Raw genomic sequence first — 27,894 nt, forward strand, 5'->3', positions numbered from 1 at the left:
AATCAGTCCCATATTGATATTAGTAGGTTCCCCATTCCCTGCGCTGGAATGTCATTCACAACATAGTGACAATAAAGAAATGTTTGTTTATATCTGGGCACATTCACGTGCTGCAGTGATTAGTATGACAATTAGATGGCTAAGGACTTCTGCCAGGATCTGCCCCAGCTGGAGACACAGGGATTAGCACAGAATGTACACTCAAGACACCCAGAGTCAGCCAGAGAAGGAGACAAACCCCAAAAGGCAGAACAGTTTAAAAAAGGCAGAGGAGATGGGCTATATAGACACCAACAGCCTGCCCTGGAAAGAGATGCACAAAGCTGAAAGAGACAACTTATACTGGCCAAACCCAGGCACTGTGCTGACTACTGAGAGTTTATAAACAATTTAACAATATTAAAGTTGATAAGTAAATATTGCCTGCTAAGGGCAGATAATTAATTTCAGTATAATCTATCAGTTTACAGTGTCATTGATTTAATGTACAGTACTTCCCCAAAGACACAATGTGCTTCATTGTGAATTCAGTTTTTCCTTTTACACTACCCTTCTCCCAATCCAGCTTACTGTAGATCTCTTGAAAAATCACAAACTAATGAGCATATTTTAAATGTTATGCATTTTTCTTTACAACATCTGGGAATCTCTTCAGTGGCTGGTCACAGGATTGAGTGTGTTTGCACCTATAAGCAGATGCCTTACTGTGTGAGGAAAGGTATTTTAACCAAAATATGTATTTTATGTGGAGTCTTTTAAAATTACTTTTCTTTAATCCTCACATATTTTCCTGGAGAGCTTTGCCTTGGTAGTTTTGTGAGTTTCTGCCTGTTTTGTCTAGCACATTCTTGGAATTTGAAGTAAAAGGATTCATGTCTGTTCAAATCCTGTGCTTCACAAACACACTCCACATTTTAGCTCCAGGATTATTTACATTCAGCACAAACATGAAGGTCTTTTGCATTTGTTGATGAAAATAATCTGAATAATTTAAAAATGGAGAACAGAAAATGGAGATTATAGTTAATGAACATAGCAAAAAAATATTTAAAATGTCTGTTATGAGTGATTTGGGAAAAAAGGAAGAATTTTATATGATTTCTAACATTTGTTGTGGGTAGGTTCAGATAAGCACCTAGCTCTTAAATAAGTTCAAATCAAAGGAATCACTAGCACACCAATGAGTGCTTACAAAAATCACATCCTGCATCTTTACATGACTGGGCAAAACTAGGAAGTTTGTGAAGTTTGAAACAAATAAGTGAATTTCTTTGCAGTAAATAGATGAATTAATTTGCCTTTTACAAAGGCATTGGGTCATAACAGTCTTTCTGAGGTTCTCCATTACACATTGGAATAAGCACTGCTGGACCAAATGCCTCATAGGATCCACAACTACAAACACAACCTAAGGGAAAATATTTCCTTTTGTCACTAAATGATATGACTATAAGGCAAGGGTTTGAGAAACACAATGTGTCTCTTTCTTAGTGAAGGCAGCAGGATTGATGTCAATGAGCACAAAGTTACATTTCAAACTATACTCTCCTGATATGTGATAAATAACATCCATTTTGTATTTGTTTTCTAGAATTTGCTGGGAACTCACAATTTAGGCAGAGTTTTTTATGAGCCGATCAAGGATCGACATGGCAATATGCTGATAGTTACTGTAAGAGAAGTGGAGAGTCTGTACTCATTTTTTAATGGCAAATGGATGCAGGTCTCCAAACTACAAAGTCAGAGGAAATCCCTTTCAACTCCAGAGGAGCCAACAGCATTAGACATCTTGCTTATAACAATCCAGGTAGTGCTTTACTTCTCTTACTGTGTGTTATTTGCTTCTGTAAAGCCTGTGCCAGAGCCCTGATTTTTGGAAGCATCTTGTAGAATTTTAGGCCTTAGTCCAGTGCCCAATAAAATTAATGGCAAGGCTCCCATTGAGAGCAAAGACTTATATTACTTCCAGTGGATCTGGGATCAGATCCTTAATATGCAAAATATCCATGAGATTCTAAAGAACTTACTTCAAAATCCTAGCAGAGAATAGTAGTTTCTATCAATTTCGGGAAACCAGGCTATGGAATTTTGTAGCAAGGGATATAAAACAGCTTTAAAATTCTCTGGGATGTTCTTAAGCACCTATACAGACACTTAGAATTTCTACACTCTGTAAGATTTTTCCATCCAACCTTGAAAACTAAATCTAGGTTTTAAACTTTACTGTTCTATTTAATAAGCTTGTTCTGTGGGGTTCAGGGTTCCTTGGAGCCTGGTATAGCTGCTAAGGAATCCTTTACTAACCATAACCCTCCTTTAATTTCTGCATCACATGCTCCTAGACTTGCAATTAGAAAAATGCCAAGGTTAGTACTGATCTGAGAAGCTGCTTGGCACACTCAGCTCAGCTACCATCCCTGAGAGCCGTGAGGGTTCAGCCCTTCAAGAATTATCTCTGAACACACATTAAACAGAGACAGTTCGTGTTAAGATTAACACATGCTTTCTGTAGGTAACAGCAGCCAATCTCCCCAAAACTGTTGCCCAGTTACCCAAAATACAAGCTAAATCATTGTCTTAGTCCCTTCTTTAGCATTGTTCCTGAGATGCTGGCTGCTATGCTTAATTTTTGAATTAGAGCACTTTCTCTGGCACAGACTCTGCTTTTCATACTGGGAAGTGACAGGCAATCAAAATATACGTTACCAGGTTTTAGGAATGTTAAAAAATTTCCAAAAGACAATAAAACTTACCTGATCTAGGCTAGATTTAATGTATTACAATGTGTTAAAGGTGCAGAAAATTGTCAATCTGGGCAAAAGTTTTATATTAGGAAAAGCAAACTACAGTCCTGATCAGATTTCCACAGAGATCCTAGTGGAAAAAATGTTCCCCTAATGGTTTACACATTCCTATCTAATGCCCACCCTTTCTTCTATTACTTGTTTAATCATCGAATGGGTATTTTGTTCATGAAGTGCTTGTGAAAATGAGGGTCTAATTGCACTGGTCAGAGCCAAGCATAGCACTGGCAGATAATTTGATGGTTCCAAGAGTAAAGGCATAGGGCCAGGTGTCTTAATCCTCACCCACTGCAGAAGCACACATTTCTCAGGATGGATGGCAGCAGACATCATTTTTCAGGTAGTTTTGGAGAACTGCTATACATAGCCCTAAAAAGGTCTCCTGGCCTCAGCAAATTCACCATCAATACTAATTTCTTCTAAGCTGTATTTGTTGATAAAGATATTTGTTCAGAAAATGCTGCCACTTGTTCAATTTTGCAAACTACCAACCCCCATGCTGACAGAGATCTTCCTGTTGACAGCAGGTGATACAGAGCAGTTTTTGGAGAGATGTGGGCTGGGATCCTTGGGGACAGTCCTGGCTCCTGCAGCCCCTCTCTCCCAGCTCTTCCCCAGTGCTGCTCTGCTCCCTCTGTGTAGTCACGAACCAAACCCAAACCAAGGAACTGCTCTGCTGAAAAACAACTGCTCCTTTTCCCAAGTTGTTTTTCAGAGGAATCAGTTCCCTGACCCGCCTCACCACCGAAATGATCAGACGAGAGGCAGACGTGGGGGTTATTTAAGCCAGTTTAAACACCACAGTTGCAGAAGATTGAAACCTCAGGTTGTCAGAGCCAATTCCTGCATGACACAGAGACCTTAGAGATCCTGTGTATGGCTTTAAGCGAGAAGTTGTCCAAGTGCACCCGAACTACCAGAGATTATTCATATGCTTAAGCATGTGCTCAAATGCTTTTTGAATTGGGAACGACGGCTGTAAAAACATTTGTTGCTTTTTGCTCCCAAGCTCTTCTGCTTATGTGGAAAAAAAGATGAGATTTTTATGTAGGACTGTTTCCCTTAAAACAGGACATACTTTCCTATCACAAACGAAGTCAGCAGCGCCTCCCTCCCGGCCTATATCTGGGTTACCTGAAACTCTGCAGCTCTGTGGATCAGATCAAAGTGCTGGTGTTGCAGAAGCTGCCCAACGTCCTGTGTCACGTCAAAATCCGAGACAACAGCAATGTCTCCAAGTAAGTGAATATATAGATACACTTACACAGAGAGAGAGAGAGAACAGCTGTTTTAAGTTTGGAACAATTGATCTAAAGTTAATGCCGAGGCAATTCTGCCATTGCAAAATTGTAGGTGGCAGCATGGTTTGGCTCTGGCGTGTGGCAGAAGGGTTTGGCTCCAGTGTTTGCCATCCCAGAGAGCCCTGCTGAGCTAAACTGGTGCACCTGAGTTTTCCCAGCTGTCTGAAGACCTATCCAGGGTACATGGATAGGTGCCCATTGTTTCTAGGGATGGTATTCCATGGTTATTCAGGTTCTGCACAGGGGTAATGTTCAGAAGATCGTAGCCTGCAGCCCTGACTCAGCCTTCAGTAGATTTAGTGCCACCCTTCCCATGGATTTTCACTGACTATGGGGTGTTGATGTGGGGAATTTTTTTGTTTATTCTCTTGTGTGATGTCTGGTTTTTTTCACTCTAAACCACAGCCAACACACAGCATTTGAAAACCATATTTATAAATGCAACTAGTCAGCAAACTTCTGTGCTCTGGGAAAGCCATTTTCCCTTTGCCCACTGCTTCCCTTATCCATTGGCAAGGGCTCTGTTTGTACTGCCTGGTCCTTGCCTAGTGGGAAACACATTTTATTGACCTTTTTCTGGAGCTTTTTAATCCTGTATCATTTCAGCAATCAGCTGAGAATTTTGCGTGAGGAAAAGGAACTGGATATTTACATAGACAACAAGGATATCCAGAATGTAGTAGTGAATACTAACAACATTGGAAGGAATATAAAGGCTAAGGCTTCAGAGTTTATAGCAATCCCTGACTCTTCAAGCTTAAGATCAGATCTTTATTTAGGAACAGATTATACCACAACTATTACTTCTCTTGTAGTGGGGTTTCCTGTACATTTTTCTTTTAATGTTTGATGCTGGCTGCTATTCAAGACTGAATACTGGGCAGGGTGAATTAGGGATTGGATCCAGAACTATGATTCCCATGTTTATCAGGTCTCAAATAGAGACACATGGAGGAAAGCAGGAAGTTCTTTGGCTGCAGTCAGTAGAAGCTAGTCCTGCACAGAGATCAAACTTCCTGCTAATTGTAGCAATTTCAAATGCATGTTTTTTTAAATATTGTGGTAGATAGGGAATGAAGAATGTGAAAGAGAAAACCTGAAGTGAGAAGCCTTACTGAAATATTTCAAGGGCAGTTGGACTTCCAGAGGAATGTTCAGCTTCATGTACATGTGCTAGAAAAATAAAACTTTTCAAAGCTTAATCAAGATTGCACAAGTTTAGAATGTTTTGGTATATGAGGATTAAACTATCAACAGATCCCAAATGCACATGCACTGAATTCCTGCTTGTGCATTGAACTGTTGTTATATTTCTAATTTTAACTTGACTCAACATACAGAGATGAGTGGGAATGGATCCAAACACTTTCTGGCTCAGAATACGTGGAAAGTATGGATCATACTTCAGACTGCCCTACTCAATTGTTCTTGTATGAGCTCCAGACAGCAGTGAAAGCTCTCCTCAAACAGATCAATCTACCTCTGCATCAGGTATTTGCCTTTGTGGGATTTATCACCTTTTTAAAACCCCATTCTTAAGAATGCAACAAAAAGCTACAAACTGTGTCACTGAAAAATAGGGATTCAATGTCAGGGTTGCAAGAAAAGCAAAGCAGAGAAGTTTTGTATTCTGTTATTCTAAGGGGGAACATCTTCAGTAAAACAATTCTTGTCCTGGACATGTGAACATTCATGGATTAAGAGGCGAATTTCAACTGCCGGCTATTTATTTCATCTTTTATGTTATTTGTGCAATTTCAGGCAGGTCCAAAGAAGCACTTTTGCATGAAAGTAGTAGTTTTGAGCACCTTTACAAGGCTGACAAAGAAAAAGAGGTATTTTTGCAGGCAAGCACAGCAAGTGGCTGTTTTCTGGGAGGCTTCGAGTGAGGCTGTAGGAAAGGCCCACGAAAGACACAGCATTTTGCTGTTCTTTTGCACACAGATGAATGTGCCCCTTCTAAAACACCAAGTCCCAGACCTCCAGATTTCTGTGGGTGAGGAGAGGTGTCTGGCTTCTGGCTTTACATTTAGGTACAAGAAATGCATATGTGAATAAATAAAATCAGGAAGAATAATCTGTGATGTGAAAGATTCATTAAAAAATAAGCTAAGAAGTTTGCTTCTTGTTTACATGAATTCCATTTTATTTTGGTCTGCAAAGGTAAAGAGGTCTTAAAGTAGAAGTAAATCATCTTTATATTCACTTCAAGATATGTTTGTCCAGCTAGAATGATGTGGTCTTAAAATAAATTAATCTGGTTCTACATTTCTTGATTTTGAAAGGTTTAGGCTTTGCTTTTAAAAAGGAATCCATCAGTGCTTCACCTTCTAGCCAGGGAAGAGCCAAGTAAATCCAAAATTAAGATAGATGGTGTGCTGCCTTGTGGTCAGTCACTCTAATTCAATAGGGCTCTGTACAGGTCTCCATGTTATTGCATTTGCTTGGAGGTTATACCTTTTGTGCAACTTTTTTTTTTTCTTATAAACTTAGGGACTAAAATATTGAAATCACTGTGCAATATGTTCCCGAGGCTGCAGCTCAGCCAAACATCTGAGCTCATCCATTGTGCCTGAGAGATAGACATCAACGTGACCTTGCAGTTAAACAGAGATGCAAATGGTCTCATGGCTCAGCACCAAACTTTTATGTTAATGAATTTTATTTTTAATTCCATGGATTTATTTATGTGTTTTTATTATTTTTGTCGTAACCAGGAGCAGGGACAGTGGCACTGGGGCACAGCCAGGGCAGAAGGCAGTGCTGCACACAGCAGCTCTGAGCAGCCTCAGGCCACTTCTGCCTGGGCATTTTCTCTCGCTGCAGCACTTGTTAAACCTTTTCAGTGCTGTGTTGAGGGAGAGCTGCATATTTCTTTTAACCAACCCTAAATTGAATCTTAAAGGTTTTTAATTGAATCCATTTTCATGTTTTCACATAATTATGCAATCATAATCTTGAAAAGCACATGGCATGTGATCATTTTCTGCCTAATAAGAAACATAAATGTTGTTTTCAGGGGGGTTGTGCCTGTGTGTGTTGTTTTAATGTGGAACATTGCAGCTTTAAATCTTTATTTTATGTAGTGACATGAACCCACATTTAGCCACCACCGCCCCCCCCCCCCGCCCCAAATATTTACGTTTTATAAAAATTCCGAGCTTGATGTTGTGCAAATTTTCTTTAATGTTTTATATCATTTGGGGTGTTGTTTATATAAGTGCCATGTTGTAATTCTCTCCTATTCCTTCCCCCGCGCGTGTCCCTGTACAGGCTAAGCACTTCCGTCTGTACACACAGGAGGTGTTGGAACTGGGTCACAATGTCTCCTTTCTTCTCCTGCTCCCCGCCTCAGACGACGTCTGCACTGCCCCAGGACAGAATAATCCTTACACCCCACACTCAGGATTTCTTAACCTCCCTCTTCAGATGTTTGAACTTGGTATAGTAGCTTGCTTCACCTAGAAATATTAACCCAGTCTCCTTATAATAAAATCACAAAGTTGTATCTGTTTTCCCCCTTGTCCCAGTGGAGAGTCAATAAATCACATGATGGCTTTGGCAACAACACTGCCCATAACGGTGCACAAGTTACAGAGGGAGCAGGGCGGTTAAAGCGTGCACTGTAGCCATCGTTATTGAAATGCAAAGCAGACAGCAAGGCCCACAGTTATCCACTATGCGTCTATAAGCTTCTTTGCAAGATGATGTTCTTTAAAACACAGAACCAAGAGAAATTGCACATGACACAGCAAGGCTGGAGAGTGACAGGAGATGAAAAAAAACATCCCTCTAAGTTGTCACAAGGATAATTGCTGGTTCTGTAATGGGGATTTATTCAGATCCTGATTACAGATGGTCCTACTCAAGGTCTGATTCCTTCACAACTTTCTGAAAGGTCTCAATAGATTTTCCCACGTGAGGGGCATTTTTTCCCATTGATACCTGGGAAAATGCAGGAGACTGTCCTATTGCTGTGGTGCAGCAAAAGCCTGTTGTGAAAAATGCCAAAGCACTGGACTTGAATCTCTTTCTTTGGAGAGCACATCTTGTGCTGTAGCAGATTGAGCTCTCTTCTTCCACTGCACTGCTGACTGGGCAAGAATTCCCCAAAACAGAGTTTTCCAGCTGTTTCACAGAAGGCATAAGATGCTTTAGCTTCAAGGTCCTCTCTTTCTCATTTCTTCTTTGGTCCACAGAGAAAAGAAAAGGTTCCACATAAAAGCAACTCATAAAGACTTAACAGTTCTTTTTAGACAGAATATTAAAATGTTGGGGCTGCTGAGCCTTACGTATCAGTCTGCTCTGTTTCCTTCTGGCCTGTAAAACTGGGGATCTTTCTTTCCTCTGCCTTTGAGAAGAAAGATATGAGCAAAACCAATCGAGTCAGTACACCAGGAGCCACTGCAGGAAAGGCCTTAGTGGCAGCTGTGTCCCTAGTGATATCCCTCTCAGATATTTGTGACACCATTGCCTCCCTATCTCCTGTGTATCAGTGCCAAGTGCTGCTCAAATAATTTATGTAGGACATGAGATATTAGTGGAGTGTCTTGCCTTGCCTGTGTTTCTGCAGTCACAACTCATCCATGACCTACCATCACCCAGCACCACAAATTTCATTTGGATCAGGCGGGAATACAGCGCTGGGTTTATGCCACATCAGCCACAGCACACTGGTGCTGTGACAGCTCTGGGGGTTTCTGCTGCCTGTGGGAGGGCAGATGCCAGCTGAGCTGCCATACAGTTATGAGCGGAACAGCCACACAATACATGATGTAGTCTGCCAAGGAAAAGTTACCCCTTCAAAGGAAAGCTAATGTAAGAGTTAGCTCAGTGCTTTGGGTCACATGGCCATGGCTGCAGTGCCCTAAAGCCAGACTTTTATCTTCTGATGTGCCACCCTGAAGCCTGTTGGCCTCTGAGTATGGAGCACATCATTTCTCCTGGTGAGAGGGGCCTGCTGCCTTGCTATGCAAGTTAATGCACAGAGCATATTAATTTCTGATGCAATTAATCTCCTCACTCGAGGTTGTGCAGACTATTTGATTCTCATTAGGTGGAACACAGGCCAGGGGCAGGAGTGCCTCTCATTTCAGGGACACAGCCTGCATGGGTCTGACAAATCAATAGAGCCTGCATGGGATGCTGTGGTACCAGCAAACATGCAGCAGAGCCATCTCCCAAAAGGCATTCCTGGTGCAACCCTCTCTGTTCCGCAGTGTTGCTGCAGTGGGAAAGCAGTTCATGGTGGAGAAAACAGTATGGAAAGCTGAATTTTACTTTTGAGTATATTTTAAAGTAAGCAATCCTCCGGCCAAAGGCAGATGACATTTCAATATGACTTATTATATATGTATCCCTGATGTTCTATAAAGTGACTGTGATTCACATCTCAAATATTAGAAGCTTCCATTCCCCATTAGCTGGTGGCTACCAACTATATAATTGCATAACCACAAAAGACTACGTTGAAGTAACATTTGTTAAAGTAACATTAAAGGGTCTGACTTAAAACCACAAAGGCTCAAAACTTCAGCACTGGAGCCGAAACCGCAGCTGTAATTCACTCAAGAGTCCACCACATATGGCATATGTACTGGAAGACCACACACTACTCACACTGGATCCCTGCAATATCTAGGCATTGCTGAAACCAGAAGGTAGAATTCATTCTTTCAGTCTTTTTTGTGAGATTTTGGTGTTCAGATTAGGCCTTTATTGTTAATGCTAAAAATTGACCTCAGCTGAACAAATTCTTCTCAATTATTCTAATCATGTTGTTTGTAAGGGATAAGTAGACATGGGACACTGTGTTTATTTTATTTTTTTAGTATTTTTGATGAGAAGAATATATGCATTTTACACCTGGAACACCCAAAAAAATGCCCTGTCCCCGTCCAGGAGAGCAGTAGCAGTAAATCTGACTGGCACTCGCTGCTCTAACAAGATCATGCTGTATGTGTGCATTTACTGCAGCACCAATGAATGGGGAAGTATTTCTGAAAACTTGCTCTCCCTCAGCAAGTTTCAGTACGTCTGCACTGCCATTTGCAGTGGTAACTGCTCAGTTTTGCCTGAACACTGGCAGGTTCTGGAATAATGTAACTTGAACACACCAGGTAAAATGACATTTGCAAAGCTCCGTGGCACTGTAGCTATTCTGTTTCTGTTACCTCTGTGCTGCTCCAAAGTCAAATTACACAAAGCAAGAGGTCATGTCTGAACTTTCTGTGTCACCCTTCTGCAGGAGCGTTCAGAGGATGATGTGTGGTAACACCTAAAAGAGTTTTAATTATTTCCAACAAACTGTGATATCAGTGCAATGCTTTTCCTGCTGAGTCATTTACATTGAAGTTCCTGATTTAAGACAGCATAGCCCAAGAGAAAGTTACCTGCCTTCAAAATTAATTTTTTAATTGTTTCATTCTGAAATACTTAATTTAAAAATATTAAATATTAGTTTCATTTTCCAGCCATGTCACTATTTCCTTGATAAAAGAAATGATGAGCTATAAAAGCCTCAGAAATAGCCTTTCTGATTAAAGCTATCAAGGGCAAGATAGCCCCTGGAGCTGCACACTATGGACCTGATTATCCCTTCACTTAGATGTAATTAGAAATTACTCTTTTGAAATCAGTGGAGACACAGAGTAAATCCAGTGTAAATGAGAGAACTGAAGCCTGTATTATTCATTTCTAGCTGAAAGAAACCCATCCATAGTTAGTTACTATATTTAATAAAAATTGTGTTCTGAAAGCTAAGTATTTCATATTTCATAACCAGAATGTAACAATTTTCCTTTGCACTTGGTTTTTTCACAGCTCATTTTTGCTGTTACAAGGAAAAATTTATAAGCCTGTATTGCCGCCTTTCTGCTGTCATAGAGCTGGACTCTCTGAAAACCCAGCAGTCCCTGAGGGAAGCAATTTCAGACAGTGAAGTCGCTGCAGCCAAACAAAGACACCAGCAAGTTATAGACTACATACAGGTAATAGTCTGTTTCTGACTATTCCAAGGAGATTTTAAGGTGGCTTTCTTAAAAATTGCATGGGGCTGTAATTTGAAATCTAAATGGAGAATTATTCACAGACATCATAAAAAGAGCAGTTGTATCAAAAGTGCAATTCTGTTTTTATGAAATTCAAACCCAGAACATGCTTTCCTTAGTTGTTGCTTTTATAGAAGGATTTTTATGGGTAAAATCAAATGACAGTTATACTAGACTGTTATAAAGAAATGTGTCAGTCTGCTTGTAAAACTCCCTCCCATCTAATGTGAGGTAAGCTAGCACCATGTCTGGGCATTCGTTTGTGTAAGAGTTTTTCTTTGTCTGTATGAACTGGGGACATTTTTCACCACGATAATGTGGCAATTAAAAAAATTTAAATGAAAATTCAGACTAGGTTGTGGAGACAATCTCCACCAACAATATCACACTCAGGAACACAGCTCTGCATTTCAGATGTCAAGCTGACCCTAAAAGCAGCTGAGCCTGGCACCATGCAGTGGCACTGCTTCAGTCCTCCAGTGAAGGAGGATCACCAGTGTTACCATACTTGTCCAATTTGCTTGTTCTCTGTCCCTCATCCTGATTTTCCTCTACTGCTCCAAAATCAAGGCTTTACCTACTCAACTCAGGGCTCTTTGAACAGCAACTCCATTGTGCAGCACCGCAAAGCCTGTCCTTCTGCAAATGATTTTGACAATTGGTTATTTATAAAGCTCATTACTTTTGCAGAGTATATCTACAGGCATGGTTGACCTGTCTTTCTACAAGAGAGATGCAAATAACTTTACAGCTCTATATTCTTAATATTCAAGCTATCTTCTGTTGGAATAAGGGCCAAGACACCATTTATACCATTGACAAGATGTTTGGCCCTCCATAGTTAAGAACAAAAGGATAAAGATTTCTATTTCTCTTTGTTCTGCATGCAGATCCCCTTTGCCTTGTCCACTTGGAGTTTTTGGCAACCTGCAGCAGGGTAGAGAGGGAAGATCCATTGTACTTCCACTCTCAGTCATCTCCCATTCTCACACTCAGAAAATCTATCATTCTTGCAGTCTGTAGGAGAATTTGGAAAATGTTTATCCTTCACATCAAACCCAAGCACTTTTATACTAATATGCAGGTCCTATATAGACAATTCTGTGTTCTTCTTCTCCAAAGTGTTTGAGTCACATATCTATGCTGGGAAAATATGGGAGAACATTTTAAACTTCAGTGTTTTGTGCTGAATTATTGTGACAGTGTATTAGGCTTGTCAGGTTTCCTCTCAAATGAAAACCAGCTGTATTCCACCTATTGGCAAAAATATCTCTGCCTACCACATACCACAATCTTCAGTGGTGACCACGAAACCGCAAGAGCATTTGTGTGATCCCAGATCTAAGACAGTGTTGAAGTCACTACACAAACCAAACATTGTAAAGAGCAAGGGAGTCTATATAAATGCAGTTCTGAAAAGGAGTCAGAGGGCAACTGAAAAGTAAAAATTCTTGAAAAAAACCCCAACCAGAATGTAAGGTACTTGGAGTCTTTACCAGAATGTTACAGAGAAAGGAAAGAAATCTACGGACACTTAAACTAAAACAGAAGTTACACTGTAATTTATATCATGTAATGCTTCAAATGTTCCTAAATTGTAAAAGAACCACCGTTCATTACAATGTCCTGAAGAACAGCAGCAGGGGGAAAACCAACAGGATTTGCATTTTAGTAAACTGCATGCAGGATGGTTCTTGTTTGGGGTTGAGGGAGGATCACAGAAAGGATGTATAAAATCTCTAAAATCAAATAGGTGAGATGTTTGCTAACTGTAATTCTCTTCATGGGGCTACACTGAAGTCTTGAAATTATGCAGGATTATGAATTAATCTCTGAACCATTTGCTATTCTTATTGATGTGTATTCTTAGCTCAAATTAACTCAGTGGCCAGGCTTGCACTGACATCATTGGAGTCAGGATTTCACCTTTACACAAAAATGGCCATACTAGGTCAAAACCAAGATCCAGCTGCCCAGCTATCCTGCCTCCAACACAGTTCATCAGGAACTACCCCAGCAAGTCTGGCATCTACAGTATCCCTTGGGAGTAAATATCACACTTTGAATATGCATTTTGTGAAGTATCTCCAGCTAAGAGAAGTCATCTTCAAATACCAGCCTGCAGGCTCTCTGACCCCTCTGGCACTCCCTGATCCCTCTGGCACTCCCCTAGCAGACAACTGTCACTGCACAGGGTACCCCTCACTTTTGCCTCTCCATTACTGACCCACAACTCTCACTGCATTCTTGCAGAATGTAGCTAGCTTGTGTAACTGCAAATCAGCTTCCCTCAAACACTGCAATATTAATAGGAAGGCTCACTTGAAATTCAGAACCTTCTGAAGGAAAAGTGTAAGGGATGTTCTAGAAAGGACACTGCAGCAGGAGGGTATTTACTCACAGCTACTGTCATTTGATGGTTGCAACATTTACTCAGCCATCAAAGATCTTGACTGTCTTGAAGAAGGTGTTAAAAAACTTTGAAAGTGTTCCATTATCAAAACACTCTTCAGACCCACATTAAACATCACCTTTCCTCTCTGCAGAGATACGCAAACCTACATCCTGCTATTGATTTGGGCACTTGTCCCTTATTGCCATCAAAAGGCATGTCTTAGAACTGCTTTTGTGTAGGTTTATGCTTTTAAAATGTATGCAGACTAAAATGGAAAGGGAGAAACTGCAGTTTGGCTCATAGTTGGGCTTCTGCCCTCCATATATGTATCTGCACATGAGTATGTTCTTTGTTAAAAACTAGGTCTGATCTGAGCAATTGCTTTGGGCTGGGTTTGCAAAGCTGTTCCAGAAGTCTCACTTTTATTCCAGTACAGAATCAAACCAACTTCCAGGTGTGCTGCAAACTGATCAAATTTTTACTCCATCAAAATACAATTTTCATTTTCTTTCCATGTCAAACTTTAGGTTTGGATTCACCCCTCCTAAAAATGCACATTCTTAATTGAGGTACCTCTTAACCAAAATAATTTCAGACCTCCTCAATCTAAATGCTCTTTTGGAGGATCATGCTGCTCTCTCTTGGCAGTGACTACAGACTTACTTGGGCACTTGAAAAAGTACACACTTAAGCAGAATTAATACTCATACTTAGCTGTAGTTTGTCACTATTGTTTTCTTCACAGCAAATTGATGAGATCTGGAGGGACATGAGATGGATCACAGAAGCACTGCAGTATGCAAGATACAAGCAGCCAGCAGCAGGCCTGCCCATAAGGAAGCTTGTGGATCTTTCAGAAGAACGTCCTCAAAAAAAAATGAGCTCCACCTCTTCACATCTAGATTGTCTTCCTTCACCTCCCCCTTCTCCTGAGCCTAGAATCCAGAGAAGAAAAGCAGTGAGTGGTAAGAGAACTTTTCTTTGTTTACCAAGCACTCTTTGAACTCATTTTTAATTATAACATTTCTTGTATGTCTTTTCATAAAAGGAGTAAATTTTTCCCGTACCTGTCAAGGTATTTTAGCAATCATTTTACCAATCATTATTTTAACAATAATTTTACCATCATCACTCAGTATACTGAGATCCTTCTATAATCTTTACAATCATTTTTTACTTTCAGCTAGTCAGAATAACTGCTCATCATCAGCCAACTTTGTCACCTCACTGTTCCAGATCATTTAATGAACAGGTTGGAAGGGACAAGTGCTATCACTGGCTTCTCCACGATGTCCAGATTTCCAGTAAAATCCATCCACGGTGAAAGCTGACTGCTTCATTTTTTGCCTACACCAACAAGCTGCTCTGTTATATGGAGGAGCTTTCTCTTTGTCCCAATTACATCTGCAGAGCCTATGGTAAAGAACATTATCAAAAGCTCTTCAGAGCTCTGACGATGGCTGTGTATTAACTGTGCACACATTCAGAGTTTTGTTAGACTGATGAGACATGAATTGTTAGCAAAAGCTATTGACCCATCCTCATCACTCATGTATCTATTCTTCTTCCCCAGTTTTCATTAATTTGACAGAATCTAACTCAAATTTTTCCAAAGTTTTCATTTGCAATCTTCTATTTCTGAGGTATTACAGCCATTTTCTTTCCAGGCTTTCAGTGTTCCTCTATTTTGCAGCAATTATTTCTCATGACCCTCTTGCTTTGTTATGATAGAGCAACTTTTAGTGCCAATAGTCCAGTTTAACCACTATTTTCACACACCTCTCAGAGTTTTCAGTGTTTTAGAGAAGTATTTTGAATTACACAAATATGTACCCACCTCACTGACCATTGTTACTTCACTGCATAGCCAGAAAATTAAACTGATGAAAGAAATGGATAATAGGAAATAAAGATGAAGCAAATGAAACAGTAACACCCTTTTTGCTAACAGAATAAGGACTTTGGAGGAAAAAATAAACCATCATTCTGCTGAGCTGCCTTTAAGCAACAAGTAAATGAAACAGTAGAAACAAAAGCAACAGATGCTGCATTAAACAACTGCCATGACCATTGCAGTAATAATAATTTGGGGTTTTTTCAAATTGGCAGTTTTATACAGTTAAGGAAAATTAATAAATCTATTCTAATTAGATTTCATGAGGCTAAAGAAAAGAAACCTGAAGAGGCTGGTGCTCTGCTCCACTCCATTATACAGTGGTGTTCCTTCTCAGCACCCCTCCCTGAGCTGTTTTTCCCTGTATTACAGACCATGAATACTGAATAATCCTTGGCTCTGGTACAGTGCAAACTGCAGTTTTATCTTGTCCTGCACACCCTGGATTCATTGGTACTGGGCTCTGTGGTAATTTACACAAGCTCCAAGTGAACAGTCAGCACTGCATAAAATCAATGTTTAATTCCCGGAATTTAAGATAAACTATTCAGGGCAATGGAGCATCAATCTATCCTATCACACATGCCACTATTCATTTTCTTATTGATCCTTCTGAGGACAAAAGACGGCAGCAATTTCAGTGCCAGTGTGAGATTTGGTCCACAAATTCGCATTCAAATTCTGTGTGTCTGTTTTGGATTTGAACACACAATGCACCTGATGGCAAAAAGGGCAGTTTTTATTTATCAACCTCCACATTGTGCCTTGATCCTCTTACCACACTTATAGTTGCACACTGCTCAGCATTACAGAGATATAAATCTAGAGTAACTTAACTGATATCTTTAATAAAAACAGAACCTGGATTAGAGATTTTCTCTCTCACAAATCTCCATGTCTATGAAATTTAGTGAAAGCAAGATAAAAGAAAACATATCCTCTCAGAACTTAATCCCAATTCAAATTTTTTTTCCCCATCTTTAACATAATAAATTAATTCTTTCTGGTTTTCCTAATTCTGCCACCACCTGTCTAACATATCTGTGGCTCTCCCTAACAAATCCTCCCTGACTGCCTTTGCTGTCACCTCGGCCTGTGGCAATTTCACAGAGGAAACACACACACATTGCCAGCGCTGGAGATTTAAAATTAGGACAAAACCACATAAATGACAGTGAAGCCATGTCTCTGCTGAGCTTGCCTTGTGAGTTAACCAGTTCTCCTTGCAGACTCCCAGCCCTGCTCAGATGAAGAAGGCTGCTCCGAGGTGTTCCTCCCAACCGACAGCGACTACGACTCCAGCGATGCCTTGAGCCCAAGGGAGTCAGACCTGATTTACTCCTCGTCCCAGGACATCTCCCAGCAGGCTGGCAGTGGCCTGGGTGGCAGCGCGCCCAACGTGCTCCAAGCCCACGACATGAAGCCCTGCCTGGCGCTGAGGGAAGGCCTGACAGAGTGTGGTGCCTTGGACACCGGTGCTGAATGTTGCACAGAGCAGATGAGCAGTCTGACAATGTCAGGACTTACACCAAAAACCACGGACAAGTCCTCCAGCTCCAAGCAGCCATTGGGCTTTTTAGGGAAAAAGAAGTTGGGGAAACACCAGCATTACAACTACTTCAGCCGGCAGCACCGCTGGCTGCGCGTGCACAGCGAGACTCAGGCGGGCTCTCTGTCAGAAGGTGTCTACACCCAGCATCTCATGAGATCTCCAGATTTGTCACAAGACCCTACCTCCAGCGAGCAGGTGACGACTGCCATCGACGGGTCTCGGAGCACTTTCGTACCTCACGCATCCAGCCTTCCAGAGGATGGGAAAGGCAAGTATGAGGAACCAAGGCAGGATGTCCATAGGATACATGTGCAGCCTTATGGAACAACATTTCTGGATGAAGAGGGTGAGTCCTGGGCAGTGAGCACGGAGTCTATAGAACACACGGATGTGCACAGTGCTATGCAACAGATCACTGGGCCAGAGGAGCAGTCAGGTTCTGCTGTCCCAGAAGTTTTCAGCAGCACTCTTTAACCCCGGAATCCTGCACTGCTTCCCATCACCCCACATGAGATATGAGCATACTTTCAAAATATGGCCATACTTTCAAGACACTGGTAAAAATCCAGCTCCTGAAATGGCAACTTGTGCCACTCTAAAGAATCCTAATCTTTTGACTTCATCACCAGATTTCTGGTCACACAGAGGTATCTGTCATGAAATGAGCATTGTTATTACTGGCATCTGCAGCTTTGCAGATAGAGTCATAAGAGTCACCATATAACAATGTGCAATTGAGTAATCAGTTTTGCAGGTCTCTTCATGTCCATGTTGCTCTGAGCATGCAAAATTTTAAGCATGAGTGATTCTGCCTGCAATTTATCAGAAGTTGTAACATCCTTGGTGTCCTTATGTTAGGACTGTGTCCTAAAAGTCTATTAACTTGTTTCCCACCACCTCCTGCAATTTTTTCTACTTTTCAGCTTTTCTTGAATGAATTTAGGTTGGCTATAGCTGAAATACTAACTCGTCTAGTAACACAGATAACCCAGAGTTTCTAGCCACCTAAAGAACTCAAAATCAATTCAAGATCTAGAAAATGTAATCAACACCATCTCTGAATGCTGTCAGAGCCTGACATAATTATCACAATTGTTTTTTCAGGAGCTTAGATTTCAACTGATTTAAGCAGCAAGTTAATTTAAAAGCTCAGGAGATGAACCTTTGAGGCCAAGAACAGGCAGAATGAGGCCAGGTTCTAGACAAATAATATGCAGGGTGGATGTGAGATTGAAGCAAAGTTTTTCTTTTCTTCTCCTCTTCAAACAAGAGCACATTTTGTTGCATTGGCATCACTCTCATACAACCATTGGAAAGAAACACCACTATTTTTATTCCTGAATATTCGCCATAAACTCCAGGGGTATTTGATCACTATGTTGGAAGCTGGGATATTCTGGATATTCAGATTAGGAAAGTTTGGGGTGCAGTTTGAGTGTAAGATTTTTTTTCTTTGGGCCCTAATAAATACTAATGTGATAAGGAGGTTGGAATCTTGCTGTATTGTGTAAAAGCAAATTAGAGTGTGTCAGCATTTTGTCCTTTGCAACCACAATAAGCACTACAGAAGATAATCTCAAAAATGAAATCTGTATTATAAATTTCTATAATCTATAAGAACCGTAACACTGGAGTTACTAAGAAATGAACTAATGTGTAGAGAAACCCCAGCTGTTGCACAAGCTTTAATTTTCTTAAACAGTTCTTGAAGTTTAATTTTATAGGCCACATTCCTGCTGGTTAAATTCCCTCACTCTGTGTTTGTGTAGCCTTCTACCTTTCAGTTTTCCAGCCTCCAGGTGGATACATTCTAAGGCCCCCAATAAAGAGATTTGAGTTAAATAGTTGAGTTTACAAGTCCTTGAGGTAAAGGTAAGGATTTGGGCCCATGATCTGTGGTCCTTATTAAAATAGCACTTCCATAACCCCAGTGCTATTAAAATCCCTGCGAACTCAATCCATAAATTCAAAAATAAATGTTATTCACTATTTTATGCTTGTTCAGTATGTGGAAGCCAAGAAGAGTCTTTGCAGTGATAGGAAGGGCAGAAATTTTCTATAAGGGAATTACATTTGTAACTTCTCTTTTTGGGAGCAGGAAGTTAACTTTTTGCACCAAAAGTAGTCATTCATTACCTGACCCAAAGTGAGGATGGAAAGACTTCCATTCACTCCCACAGAGTTTGGATGAGACTCACACCAAAAATTCCTGTGGGTGAGAAGATGCAGGGGGAGCAGCAGTGTCAGTGCCCATTTGCAGCTAGAAGGGCACACATTGTATGGAACTGGGGATGGGGAATGCCTGACTCACCACAGAGCCAAGCAGAGATGTCTGACTGTCACTGAGGGCACTCACAGGGGGTTACATTCTGTTTATTAGCAGAAGGCTTTAGATTCTGTTTATTAGCAGAAGGCTTTTCACCAGGGAGAGACAAACAATGTAATGCTCCTGTGCAGAACCAAAATAATAAACCACAGTTTCCCAGTGTCCAGCACCTCACCTGGGCTCCCCTAATCTGTTTTGCCTCTAAAGAAAACTGCCATAAAACTATTAAACAATAAAATAATCATACACTGAGACCATATGGTTTTGCAGGAAGTGAAAGACAAGATGTTCCTAAATGAAATCCACCTCACTTTTTTCTGGCTTATCAGGAACAATGAGGGCAAGAAGCAGCAAAATCTCCAGCAGAGAGGCACACACTGCTGGTGAGATAAGGATGTAAAAATCTCTTGTCTGCTCCTGCTGCTGGACCTTTCCAGAAGCAGTCATGTAGTTAATAAAGGACTGAATTCTCTACTGGTAGGAAGGCCTTGACTTCATCATAATTTTCTGTGCTGAGATGAAATTTGACTCTGGGGGTGCAAATACTAGCCAAAATCTATCCTGTCCTAATTTTAACCTTGCTGTGGAAGTAGTGTTTAGCTGATGGCCAACGGGATGTGCTTCCTTGATCTACTGCCTCCAGACTGAGGTTCTTCCACAAACTTTAATAGTCAAAATACTAATTGATAGTTCTGGGTTTAAATACTTCTGGCTATAAAGCACTGACTTATCTATAGGTAAAAAGACATGTTCCTTGTTCAAAATGGCTATCCCTACCTATTTTGAGTCTCCTTAGAAGAATAGTAGTGAACACTCAGAGGTAAATAAACAGTAGAAAGCAGTGCCTTAAGTATTGCCATAATACAAATCACAATCCTTCTGCAGTTCCACTAGGAACATCTCACACACATTTCACTAGCAACTTCAGCAATTGAAAAGAATCCTGGAAAATGCACAGCACAGCACTGTTAGCCCCACTCCATAGAGTGACTCCACCAGTGACTCTTCTGAGTAGAGCTGAGAAAGGCTCACAGTCCAGAATCAAATTAAAATTAAGAATCCAGACATTTAATTACTGGGAACCCTTTCTCCAGGCTGAGCTCGAGTGGCCCTCCAAGAATTCTTGCACAGAGCTGGGCAGTGCCATGGCTCAGAGCCTGCACCACACCAGTGCCAGCAGATCAATCATTCAAAGGAGCCTGTGCCCACTTTGCATCAGTTGCAGCTCTCCTCTCTAAAGGGTACTTGAGCTTTGCAATGTCTGGGTCTCTCTTACTCATCTATCTGGTACCAGAACTTTTGTCCTGCATTTTTCAGGGAGTATATTTTCTCCTGGTCTGAACCCAATCCCTCCTATTTCTAGCCTATTTCTTTTCTGGCTAGAAAAGAATATAGTGCTTTAATATTATGACTCTACAGAAAAAAAAAAAAAAAAAAAGTAGATGATATCTCCCTGTTTAGTGGTCTCAATCTTTCCTGTTTCTGCTGGTAGGAAGTGAGATAAAGGTAAACTGCAGGGTTTACGTCAAAATTCCTTGCATCCACAGAAAGGCAGTCTGCAAATGGACAGTCAAGACACCTGTGGCTCAAACACTTATTTCCAATGCTTGTATTTTTTACTTTGTTTTAGAGACTAATTTACAACGAGAATTTTTTTACATACTAAGACAAAGAAATCTATAAAATAATGCTCTTAATTATAGACATTAAAGGGGGAGAGGGGAGATGGAATATTTTATCCTGAATATTCATGCTTTGGAAAGAGACAGTGCATCTTTAAATTCTCCATGGTATGAAGAAATGCATTAAGTTGCTGGTCAACTCTTTTAAGGTGTTTAAATGCATGGCTTGTGACTGTTATGTAAAATCTCAATACAGCCTTACAAACAACAAATGTATAGTGTATTTGAAAATAGGGTACACAGTTTGGGAACTTACTCTGAATTTCTCTAAGGTGTTGAACTTTGCCATCAGCAAAAACTATTTTCAGTAAACAGGCTCTGAATGTTCAGACAATGGAGATTTCATCAGGTTGGGTCTCTGATCTTTCCACTACAGAAAAGCATAAAGTAATTAGAATGGTTTACTTGTAAGTGTAATTTATCTTTTGATCGCATGAAGTGGAATTCATAAGGCTGAATCATGCCCAGCAGTGAGAAGGGGAGCTGTTGGCCCCATATATTGTTTGCAGGAAGGCAGGGCAGCATTCCCCAAGGCAGACCCTGGCACACCGGAGCTGGCAGCAGGGCACCCATCCTCCCTGGAGCCCTCCCAGAGCCCTCTTGGCTCAGACACTTCTGCAAAGCCAGGAGGCGCGTATTGATCCGAGCAGGCTCTGGAGCAGCCCTCCCATCTCTGCTGGATGCTGGAGAGATCCCACCAGCTTAGAGGTCACCTCTCCTCAGTGCTGGTGTCTGTGAGCTCTGAGCCAGTAGCTGGTTCTCAGCCTGGGTTCTGGAGTGAATAAGAGCCAGGCTGGAATGCCTTCCTCAGTCTCTTCACACCACAGCATCCTGGGCAAGATTCAGCCTATAACAGGGGAAGGCATTACTAAGCTTGGCTGTCACTAGGTGACAGAAAACCACCTCTGTAGCTTTTCAAAAACTAGAAACAAACTTTTTGTGTTTATTGTTATTTTAATTTTCTTTCTTGGAAAAGCAATGTGAAACTGATCTGACATTGGAGAAGCTGGTGTGGCACTAATCTACCTTATTACTGTGAACTGTAGTAATTATTGAGCAGGTTTGAAGCTGAACGCACAGACCTTTTGTGTTTTACTTTATGTAAAGGTCTGTTTAGGCACAGTCCTGTTGTCCTTGGTCCTCACTCCAGGTTCTTTTGCACCAGTGTAAATCAGTAGCTTCACTGAACCTGGGTCAGGTACAGACCATGTACAGACCAGCACACCCTGGCACACAGTTCTGTGTCACCTGAGACCTGGACCAGTGGAGTCATCAATGAAAACAGCACATTTCTGCTGGTGTAAAAAATGATGTGTGTAAGGAAGACAAAAGAAGGTGTTTGATCTCAGAATATTCCCCTGGGATATTCCCCTGGGATATTCTGGAGCCGGGCTGAGGGAGTGAGCCCAGCACGCCGTGTGACACCAGCTGTACTGGAGGAATCCCTCGCTGCATAATTCACTTTTGCCCCTTATAACAGGGCCCACGTTTCTCTGCCATGTTATACAGATGAATCCCCTTCTGAATGCAATGGGAGTTCCAGTCATTTTGCTGATGAAAACAAAGACTTAATAGGGTTACTGGGGACTTGGGGGAGGGGAAGAGGGGTTGTTTGTTTTTTCCCCTCCGAGAAAAAGTCATTTAAGCTAAATGTGCGAGGCAGTGTTTAATTGCTTCCTGCCTTGTTTGTACATAGCAATTTGGCTGTTTATTGGTTGTCTTTGTTGAGATTTTTATTGTAACTTGTTTCTATATATGCAACCAAGCGTATGTTAACGTTTAAATTTTGGTACAAAATAATGCACAATTTTATGTGCTCTAGAACTTTGTAAATATCTCGATGAACAATGTATGCTGCGCTAACTGTGTGCTTGGGACTTGACACAATATATTCACGCATATGTACCTGTGAATGGCTTGAAAAAAATCAAAATATATATTGAGGATGGCCATGAGCCAAGAGTAAATGAGTGCCGTATGACTCATGCTTCTTTAATAATTCCTGAAAGAGGCATGAATAGTACATAAAATAGACAATAAAAATAATTTTCAGGACTACAAATATTTTTTATAACTTCAGATATTAAATACTATTTTAGAAAAAAAAAGATCAGTTAGTAAAAGAAATCTTACGTTTGAGTGAATCATTGTCATAAAAATGTTCTTAACATAGATTTTCTGTTTGATCTAATATCATAGAAACTCAGCTCTTTCAAGATTTAGAAGACTTGAATTGCTCTTGCATTCCTACTATTCCTGTGATCTTCTAAAGTTATGCACTTCAAGTCTTCATTGACAGAGAAATGCTGGTGTGTACACTCACATGATCTTAAATACCACATGCACTTGTGCATAATCTTTAAACAGTATTTCTTGGAAAATACTGTGTTTGACCATCATCAAGTACCCCCATATGTGAACTTTGCAGTCCCTGGAAATCTGAACATAGTTTGTGTTTCTCCTTGAATTATTTTATTTTTATTGGAAAGTAACTTTTTCTAAGGCCAAGCTTTCAAATCTGGTCTCCAAATCTTTATTTTAATTCAGAAACCTGAATGAAATAGGCATGGCTTCCAGGTTTGTGGGTGAAAATACCCTCCCACAAAAGACAACAGAAATTGAATTTTTTTCACGTATTCTTGTACACAAAAAAGCAAAGCAAGACACTTCTAATGCAGTGTGGAACTGTGTTCCTGTACGTAAGTAAGGGAAACAAGGACAACTCTGTTTTGAATGCTAAAGTCAAACTGGAAGAGCTCTGCTCTGGGTCACAGTTTACCTGCTCTCAAAGATAGACAGGCTGCTAAATGTTTTAACATGTTTAAAAGTCAGATGATGCCATAACTGGAGTAAGTGTCATGGCCAAGGTCACACACACAGCTTGTGGCAGAGGAGGGACACAGTTTCCTTGTCAGCATCCTCCCAGCATCAGCATCCTGTGCACAGGTACATGTGGCAGTGACCATGGTCTGTATTTCAGCTGTGACATCCCCAATTCAAGCTTCAAAAATAACAGCATGCCACTGGACTAATATTGGATATTTTCACCCGTGGAAAATATTTGAACAAAAACACAGCCAAAGTGGAGTTAATTGGCAGAGCAAAATAATTCTCAAAATGTAAGATAAAACATGTTTGTCACTTCCATTACCCTGATTTTTAATTCCAAAACTTAAACACTGGTACTATGTTTACTAAGTTAGTAAAAGAAAAAGAAAAAGAAAAAAAAAAAAAAAAAAAACCAAAACAAATGCAAGTAAATAGTCATGTACGGTGACCTAAGAAATTAACTGGGGATAACACTGCAGGACAAAGCAGGATTTTTGTGCGCATGTGCTTCAGTTCCTCTGGTGCATTTTGCATGTACCATGCATTTTTGGAGCCTGGTTATTTGTATGTTTTGCTTGCCCCGAGCTGAGATTCTCCTTTCTCTCAGAAGATCAGTGAGTGAGCAGTGCAGCTCCCCCAGACGTTTCCAACACGTCTGCATGAAGGACAGTGCTGTTCTGTACCTGCCTCTGTGTTCTCTGCTGTATTACTGAAAAGCTTTTAAACCAACTGGAAAGAAGTTACAAACTTTTCTGGGCATGTTTCTGAGTCGCTCTTCTGACAGCAAAAGATACCCATTTCACTGTTCCACTCCAGTGTATTGACCTATATAAACTCTCATCTCTCTGAGCAAACTATTAACTTATTTTTTCATTCTGTCTTTAAATAAAAGCTTTGGGTTTTCTTTGGGGTTTTTGTTTGTTTTCAAAACACACAAAAAAAAACCTTCATTTATAAGCTTCACTGTTCTCTTCCCCAGGCTGCTCCTCTCCTCCTCAGACTTCTTTTTTCAATCTCTTTCTTCTAACAAATATAACTTTTAGCAAAAGGCTATAAAAATGTTTCTATTTTCTTAAAGGTTTTAACTAATAAATATTAATTAATTTGTGCTAATTAATCAGTAGGACTTCTTTTTCTTGCCTGTGAGAGTAACAACTTTTTATTCTGACTGTCCAGTTCATCTTTATTATGCCAAAACCAATCAAGTAGAATCATCCACTCACTGCTCACGCACACACAATTACAGACATAAGAATAATAAATGGAGCAGCAATTTTTAAGACTTACAAACTAATATTAAAGAAATTTAAAGACATACACTATTTAATACCAGTAAATATATATGCTTCTTCTTGAAATATCAAAATCACTTGAATTTGGTGATGTCAGCATTCTTTTTACTGAATCTATGTGATACTTTCAAAATAGATGCTTCCAAAATTTCAACCAAATTTTATTTCTCGGGGTGGGGGAAAAAATCAGTGCCAAAATGTTTTGTCTGGCACTCTTTGTTATCACTTCCTTATAATCCTGTAGCAAAATATTTCAAGTATGGATGCCTTAAATGGTGATAAATAATTCTGTAAGAGTTGAAACATCCTCTGTAAGAAACACCAGCATCTGCCACTTCTGCTGAGTTTAGTGGTACTTGGGAGTGCCCCTCACTTCTGAAAATTGGGCATTTTGTTGAAGCCCTTCATCACAGAAACGTGGCTCCTGTTCCCCGCAGCAGTGATCATTTCTGGACAACAGAACATTTCTCCACCTACATGGGGGCTCTTCACAAGAAAAACCTGCATGGCCTTTGTCTTTTCCCATATTGCTTTTCAAAATATTTGAGAAAGGAAAATATTGTTCTGGTTTTTTTTCATTTATCTTCTCTTTTCCTGAAATGGTCACAGAAAGGAACTAAATCAGAACTCGAGCTCGAACAGTGGAATGCCCAACCTGCATGGCTACATGTGCTTTGAACGCAGACACAGCAGAACAAGGGGTTTTTTTCAGGCTTTCTTCTGGGACACACTTGCTTCTTTCCCCCTTCTATGCCTTGTAGTTTGGTCCTGATCCCCTGCTCTCTCATGGCTCCATCCTGATCCCTCTCTTCCTCGAGTCTGAGTCACAAGAGCAACAACCCTGCCTGCTCCGACCTACTCAGTGCTTCAGCTGTTAAGGTAAAGCCCACGCTCCCAAGGGACTCACGTTTGAATACAACCCCAGGATTGTCAGGGCTCTGGCTGGCAGTGCTGCCGAGGGGACAGTCTAAGGCTCTATTTTAATCTTCTGGAGCCCAGCCAAAGACTGGAACGGAGCTGCCAGCACGAGGGGGGCCCTCCTGCTCACTGTGCCTGACCTCCCATCAGGAGAGGTGCTGGTGTGTTCCTTCTCAAACGACTAGGGCTCTTTCATTGCGCCTGACCTCCCATCACGAGTGCTACCAGGGATCCAGCTCTGACTACTGGGGCTTAACCCTGGCCCGGCTCCAGCACACGAGCCGCACGCTGCTTGTCTCCAGATGTAAGATGCACTGAGCGTAAATTCAGACTCAGCTGCAAGTGCTGTTTCAGGTACGTTATAGAGCAGCCACGGAGAGACACTGCTTGCTCGTCCTGCCTTAGAGAGCTGGATGCATCCCCCGCACGCTTCTTCAGCTTTATTTGGGAGGATGCAAAGCAGCGTTTCACGGGCGTTTGTGGTCCCAGCCCGAGTCCGGTTCTGCAGCTTGCCTTCAGATGCACAGCCCTGTCCTGTCATACTGGCTCCACAGCCCATCCCCACAGACAGTGATGAGACCTGGCCATACCATGGGCCAAACCCATACACAGCTGCAAAGCTGAGCATGCCTTACCCTCTCCTGGATACCCAGAGAAGGGAATCTTACAAAAGCCCTGGCAGGGTGATGCCCAGTTTTGATGCCCAGCACTGCAGACCTCTCCTCCAACACGGGCAGCAAAGCACAGCAGCACTGTCCGCCTGGCTTACTCCTGGTTTGCCTGGAGTGCAGGACACCAGTCCATCCTGGCTTACCATAAATCACCACATCAGCGTGACACCCCTTGCAACACTTACTCTTCATTGAAGGATAAATATATTTTTACCAGCCTAAGTCAGTGTGTCCTAACTAACTTCAAGTGACGCCCGCCGGGTCAGTTCTAGAGCTGCACAGCTTTACACCAGATTTACACCTCGGCAGCCCGGAGCCTCTGATGCCGCTGCGGCGACCGAACCTGCGGCAGGGACAAAGCTTTGCCCTGAGAAGGCTCGGCTGGGGCTCGGTACCGGACACGGGCTGAGCCTGCCCTTCGCTGCCGCGACGGCCGGTGTGGCACAGCCCGGGGTGTGCTCCGTGACTGGCGTGGGACAGCCCGGGGTGTGCTCCGTGACTGGCGTGGGACAGCCCGGGGTGTGCTCCGAGACTGGCGTGGGACAGCCCGGGGTGTGCTCCGTGACTGGCGTGGCACAGCCCGGGGCTGACAGCCCGGGGCTCGCTGCCCGTGCCATGGCCGGTGTGGCACAGCTCCATGGCCGGTGTGGGACAGCTCCAGGGCCGGTGTGGGACAGCTCCAGGACCCTGCCCCAATGTCCCCGGACAGCCCGGGGCTCGCTGCCCGTGCCATGGCCGGTGTGGGACAGCTCCAGGGCCGGTGTGGCACAGCTCCAGGGCCGGTGTGGGACAGCTCCAGGGCCGGTGTGGGACAGCTCCAGGGCCGGTGTGGCACAGCTCCAGGGCCGGTGTGGGACAGCTCCAGGGCCGGTGTGGCACAGCTCCAGGGCCGGTGTGGGACAGCTCCAGGGCCGGTGTGGCACAGCTCCAGGGCCGGTGTGGGACAGCTCCAGGGCCGGTGTGGGACAGCTCCAGGGCCGGTGTGGGACAGCTCCATGGCCGGTGTGGGACAGCTCCAGGGCCGGTGTGGGACAGCTCCATGGCCGGTGTGGGACAGCCCGGGGCTCGCTGCCCGTGCCATGGCCGGTGTGGCACAGCCCGGGGCTCGCTGCCCGTGCCATGGTCGGTGTGGGACAGCTCCAGGGCCGGTGTGGGACAGCTCCAGGTGTGGCACAGCTCCA

The 27,894-nt window shown here is 42.0% G+C and overlaps 1 protein-coding gene across 3 annotated transcripts in view; it reads left to right on the forward strand.

Annotated features, from left to right (window-relative positions):
• The window catches only part of ANKFN1 (ankyrin repeat and fibronectin type III domain containing 1), a 71,107-nt gene extending 46,371 nt beyond the window's left edge, over positions 1 to 24,736 (forward strand). For all 3 annotated transcript variants that reach the window (XM_012578604.5, XM_041719872.2, XM_030287227.4), the window contains 7 exons: positions 1,592 to 1,807; positions 3,876 to 4,042; positions 5,446 to 5,596; positions 7,379 to 7,547; positions 10,928 to 11,094; positions 14,295 to 14,514; positions 16,673 to 24,736. In XM_012578604.5, the coding sequence (XP_012434058.5) occupies positions 1,592 to 1,807; positions 3,876 to 4,042; positions 5,446 to 5,596; positions 7,379 to 7,547; positions 10,928 to 11,094; positions 14,295 to 14,514; positions 16,673 to 17,469 (1,887 nt within the window). In that variant the 3' untranslated portion in view covers positions 17,470 to 24,736. The remainder of the gene's footprint in view (positions 1 to 1,591; positions 1,808 to 3,875; positions 4,043 to 5,445; positions 5,597 to 7,378; positions 7,548 to 10,927; positions 11,095 to 14,294; positions 14,515 to 16,672) is intronic.
• Positions 24,737 to 27,894: the final 3,158 nt, after the last annotated feature.

This window comes from Taeniopygia guttata, chromosome 18, assembly GCF_048771995.1.
Source record: "Taeniopygia guttata chromosome 18, bTaeGut7.mat, whole genome shotgun sequence".
NCBI lineage: Eukaryota > Metazoa > Chordata > Aves > Passeriformes > Estrildidae > Taeniopygia > Taeniopygia guttata.